Genomic DNA, 6,000 nt, shown 5'->3' with positions numbered 1-6,000 from the left:
CGTCAGAGACAAAAAAAAAAGATGAGACACGTGTTACGAAAAAGTCACTTTCAACAGAAATAATTTAAATTATACTTAATCAAACTTAGTAACGTTTTTCATAAATGCATATATCAAAAGATAAATTGATACAAAAAAAAAAAACCCCCCTTGTTGTAAACGTACAACATTATCATCGTCACGTACAAAAAAGAAACCTGTAATAAATTAAAATGGAAAGGAGAAAAAAAATAAATATTATTCGTCGATTTAATCAAAAAAAAAAAAAAAAAAAAAAGAAAAAACAGCGAAAGTTCAAATCTGTTTTCTCTTAAGTTTAGTAGGTCTACGACCTGAGATATTCGTCGTATAACGTCGAAATCGAGAATTCGATATAATCGTGGATCCGTAGTAGTAGTAGAGTTTGGGAACTGTAAACAAGGCTAAAGATCTTTGGACAGACGAATGCGGCGCCAACGTTACGCTGACGCAACACGTAAAAGGGGAGTAAACGGGAGACGATGTGTCTCCCGTGCGAAAGCCAACGTCGGTATTATCCCGAATTTACAGGAAGCACAGTCGGCGGCCTCCTCTTCTCTCCTCTTCTCTCCTCTCCTCTTCACCCGCTCGAACAAATCTAATTTTATCATGAGATACAAACACACACATGCATGCATACACACACTCTCTCTCATCCGCGAACACAACACGTACATATACCACAGAAAGTTTCGAAAAACGTTTGTTAACCTATCAACACGTATTAACATTACAATAATTTGTTAAAAAAAAAATAGGAAAAAAAACAAACGACGGAAGATTAAAAAAAATCTATAAAGTTGTATTTTATTTATTGGCAAAAAAAATAATAACGAGAATGTATTAAAAAATTATTCTTATTTACAAACTTACTTTTAATTGTTCATCTCTACGATTAAATTTCACTAACTCGGAATGAGGGTGAGGATATGGGTTGGTTGACGGTGGAGAATGGGGAAAGGGGAAGGATAGTTAAGATCGTTCAAAAAAAAAGATCATGAAAGGTCCGGGAACGTCGTAAAACGAAAAGAAGGGAAGGAGAAAAATGAAAACAAAAAAAAAACAAAAAAAAGATCGACTCGCAAAATCAGTGTGGTCAAAAAGGAAGGGAGGGGGTTGAGTAAAGAAAAAAAAAGAAAGAAGAAAAAGGGTTGAACCGTCTCTCTCTTTCTTCTTACGTAGGGGATGGGGTGAGGTGGGGTGGAAGGAGGAAGGGGACGCGTAAGGCAATAAATATCGTGCGATTAGAATCTCTGATGGCGGCGTTACGGCTGGTGCCATGGGGTTGTTGCTTACGAACAAGAGGGGAGCTGACTATTAATCATTCCATGTTAATCAAGCCGACCCGTTAAGTAGGCCGCACGTCGTTGCATTAAAGTGCACTGCCACGTATCGTATTTGCGTGCCAATGAGAAACGCATACACGCATCTAGATCAAATACAGTGTACGATGATGATGAGTATAGAAATAAGAACAACATAAAGAACAACAACAAAATAAGTATATGTGAGTGTGTAGGAAGAAAGAGGAAAAGAGAGAAAGAGAGAGAGAAGGTAGACTATTTTGGCCTCGTGTGTGGTTAGCCCTTTAGCCTCCTATTATTCGACTCTCAAAAGATTCAACCCGTGTATCCTTACCTACCGCAGACACGTGCACGTCCCTTCTCATTTTTGAGGAATTAATCGTGACTAATTGCCAGATCGGCCGAACAGTGTAACCCTTTTCCTTATTTTTTTTTCTATATATATTTTCTTTGATTTCTTTTTATGTCTTGTTTTCTCTCTCTCTTTTTTTGTTTCCGTTTTCTCACATCCTTTCTTCTTCAAAGAATTACAACTCGTTCGCGTATATAGTTTCCAGGATAATTTTGTATTCTACTTTAAATGAAATAATCTCAACCCTTTCTTCTTTCGCGAATTATTTCGTTAGAACGAGAGAAAATTATTTTCCAGATAAGAAAAATAAGAAAGGATAGATAGAAAGGAAATAAATGTTGAATTATCGAATAAAAATAAGATAACGTAATAAATAATTGATCGAGATTAAAAGAAACGCGAAAGAGGAAATATTCTTCTTTTTTTATTTTGGTGCGTAAGTTAAAATTGTATCCATTGATAAGGAGAAGTTCGGAATGTTTTTCAAAACTCTACGAAAGAGAAATATTTTCTCGAGAAAAAGAGAGAGAGAGAGAGAGAGAAACAGGAAGAGGGATCGATATCGCGGTTCGAAAGTTCAAGAATTCGAGTTACACATCGCGGATTTTCTAACATTCTCCTCGATCCGTCGCACCTCGAAACGGACGTAAAACTTCGACTAAAAGACTGATCGAAAGAAGAAACTACGAAAAGAGAGATAGAAATGGAAAGAGAGAAATAGAGAGAGAGAGAGAGATAGAGATAGAGATAGAAAGCAAAAGAGGAAGGAATCGCGAAAGCATAGAAAAGGAAACGCAGAGAAAGCACACTCTTTATGGACTTGTTTGTCCCTCCTCAAAGCTTTTTACAAATTATTCGAAAAGTTTGAACCAACCAGCGTCGAGACGTATCAACGAGGCTGTTTCGGACCACCGCTCGATAGTTAGATCCTACGATTATCGTTTTTACAGTAATTTTCTACCTGAAATATATTTCACGTGATTACGTTACTTTTACATTGTTCTTTTTTTTTTTTTAAGGATTCACGATAAGTCAGTTTATCTCGAACTTCTCTTGTTATTTTCTTTTAATGCTATATTAAACGTTCAAATTATTTTATAAAGTAAAAATAATCTCTTTTTATCTCTGTCTCTATCTCTATCTCTCTCTCTCTCTCTCTCTCATACTTTTTTTTCTTTATTTATTTAATTTTTTTTAAAGGATTAAGAAATTAGGTTCGATTGATCTAACAAGAAACTATAATCTCAATTTAAACGTTCATCGGTAACTTCGATTTTTTAAGACCAATGCTATATTCAAATATAACTACGTTTATTTTCATAATTATTAATAATTAACAAAAATTAAAACTATTAAACAATATTCTATAGAAACTCTAGAGAAAATTATTACCGAATTTTGTCAGAGATTTTTGAAATAACACTAACATTGATAAGAAACCTGACGCAGGATTGCTGATTTTAATAAAATTCAACTCTCGCCTACGTAGGGTTAAAATAAAACAAAAAAGAAAATGGGATCGTCGAAGTAAGAAATGTAAGTAAAAACTTATTCCCAGGATTTGAGGTTTTCTAACAGGAGATATTGCATCCCAATTGTTTCCGCGAGAATGATTTTTCCACCTCTTCAAAGTTTTCCGGTTTCGTCATCATCGTTGTTGATAGTTGTATTTTGTTGAGGGATCTTATTTAAACGCTTTACCGAATCTTTCTATTTTTCTCTCTCTCACACACACACACAATTTTTCTTTATATTTTTCGTGCATTCTGTATTGATTGCATTTAGTGGATTTAAGAATTTATGTATCATCGTGATGTAGGCAAGAATTCGTATAATGTGTTAACTTTTTGAAAAGATTTACATTACAGGCCGTTTGTTTAAAAAAATAAAATCCAATAAGATCGTCAATCGTATTCGAAGTTTGAACGATAAACGGCTTAGAAACTACTGCTTCTTCTTCTTCTTCTTCTTTAACTTTGTAACCAACTTCTTAAAAAGAGAAAGAAAAGTTGAAATAAGACTTTCTTAGATGATTCTTCTTGTAAGAGATCGATAAAGCTTCGAAAGTATACCACAAGAAGAAAAAGAAAAAGAAAAAGAAGAAGAAGAAACGTCAGCAGGCGCCAGAAATTTATCCAGGAATGAATATCACGTAGAAGAAGCTCGTACATTCATTTTATGATATAGGATGCGTGCGTTCAATGTGTACACCTACACGCATGATCCCTGACCAAGGTCTAATATTGAATCATTTTAATCTTTTGAAATAAGACATGTGCTTCTACATCATTCGAACGGATCTACATTTATGTGTTTTTAAACGACGATTGTGTACATCATTACGATATAACATAGTTCAGCTTTTATTCGTTCTTTTAATTGTCGACAGAAAATAATAACTTACCAATAAAGTGCGTTTATTTTAGACAATGTCGAACATAGCCTTAAACGTAAAGTAGTAGTAGTAGTAGTAGTAGTAAGTAGTAGTAATAGTAGTAGTAATAGTAGTAGTAGTAGTGTAGTAGTAGTAGTAGTAGTAGTTAGCAGTGAAATCTAAAAAAGATTTTGACTGATAATGAGAGCCGTGTTGTTCGAATAGAAAGACGACGATATAACATATTTCACATTTTTTTTTTTAGTCTAAATAATCGATGAGGCTACGAAAAAATCAACAAAGCTCCTTCGTTGATCTTAACATATTAGGAATAAAGATCGAGAGAAATATAAGTTTAAATTCGTCTAATTGTCCAGACGTTTTACTTTCGTTCTCTCGGATTTGCCCATGACCGTTCGCGAAATATGAACGGTGAGATCTTGAAAAAATCACATTTTCATTCTTTCTTTCTTTCTTTCTTTCTTTCTTTCTTTCTTTCTTTCTTCTTTTATCTTGAAAATCTTGCCATAAGGGGTTTTAAAACAACACTTTTGGGCGTACCGTGTAAATAACGTTACACACAACATATTTTACGTAAGTCTTAAAAATAATAATCGCCCATCCTATATAGCACATCATCACTTAGTCTGATGATATCGTCCTTTGGTTGTTGATCGTCGCAAATGTGAATTTGTCGATGAGACAGCCAAAAGATTTTCCTCGAATGTGTCCGCCGTGAAATCTTGTTCTTTAATCATTTTCGTAGTTATATTTCTAATTCTTCTAGTCGTACTGACTTCGCGTCTGGTCAGTCTCATTGAACTCCTAGGTAATACCGCCATCCCATTTCTAATCTGTGACTGCTGATGCTGATGTTTCTTTTTATTAGCTGCAAGTCGTTTAACACTAATTTGCCTAACTTGTGGCGGAGGTGGTGGCGGTGGGGGAGGCATTTTAGGAGGTGGTAATCGCGATTGCGGACCAGGTGGTAATCTAGGTGGTCCAGACATTCTTGATGGGCCTGGTAAACGATTTGGAAAAGCTGCTGGATGGAATCCTGAATTAACAACAGATCTCCTGAAATCTGGACCTGGTGGTAATGGTGGCATGGGTGCTCTCATAGCTGCTGGTGGTGGTGGTGGAAGTGGTGGTCCAAATCTTAATGGTCTTGGACCATACATTGGTGGACCAGGTGGTGGTGGTGGCATACCAGGTGGATGCGGAGGCATCGAGCCAAATCCATGTGGTGGAGCACCAAAACCGAAAGGTTGTGGTAGATATGGTGCTCCATTGGTAAATCCACGACGGTGTGGTTTATATCCTGGCGGTGGGCCCATAGGATATGGCACTGGTCTTGCTTTTGGATGTTTTACTCTTAACCTATATTGATCAAGAACTTTCCTAACTGGTATGGGATTGTTGTCTTTCCGTGTATTAATAGGTCGGGTCAGGCCAGTTTTGTTTATACCTTTCAATTCACCACGTGATATCTTTTTAAGTGCAGCAATATATTCTTCACGATAGATTGGATACCCACGTGCCTCTTCGAAAGCTGTAACGTTAAATTTTTGTTTGTTCTAATTGATACATGATTAATATATTCTATAGACGACATACGATTGTAATATAATATCTTTTCAAACCGAAATATAAATGTGATAATATGATATTTAAATAGCATCGATCGCGAAGCAATTATAAATATATATCACGCGATTTTTCTGTCTACTCTGTTCGTTCAAAAAAATCAATACCTGTAAACGATAGAAGATAGTACACGTTCAAAAGGTTTCTTTTTTACGATCCATCGTTAAGAACTTTAGGTTATTTTCCGCGATAAATGAAAATTGACTGGAGAGATCCACGTGACATTGTTTTCGTTTGTTTCCGCGTAAAAATAAATAATTCAATGATTCGTGCATATACATATTTTCGAAATCGTTATTACTTTT

The 6,000-nt window shown here is 35.4% G+C and overlaps 1 protein-coding gene across 1 annotated transcript in view; it reads right to left on the bottom strand.

Moving 5' to 3' along the window:
• Positions 1–3,490: 3,490 nt before the first annotated feature.
• The window catches only part of LOC106792008 (RNA/RNP complex-1-interacting phosphatase-like), a 43,125-nt gene continuing 40,615 nt past the window's right edge, over positions 3,491–6,000 (bottom strand). Inside the window, exon 9 of the mRNA XM_014758095.1 lies at positions 3,491–5,600. Coding sequence (XP_014613581.1) covers positions 4,687–5,600 — 914 coding nt within the window. The 3' untranslated portion in view covers positions 3,491–4,686. The remainder of the gene's footprint in view (positions 5,601–6,000) is intronic.

This window comes from Polistes canadensis, unplaced genomic scaffold (genome assembly GCF_001313835.1).
Source record: "Polistes canadensis isolate GaletaPanama2010 unplaced genomic scaffold, ASM131383v1 scaffold_366, whole genome shotgun sequence".
Lineage (NCBI taxonomy): Eukaryota > Metazoa > Arthropoda > Insecta > Hymenoptera > Vespidae > Polistes > Polistes canadensis.
Note: the sequence above shows the minus strand (reverse complement) of the source record. Positions and strands in the feature narration are given on the sequence as shown.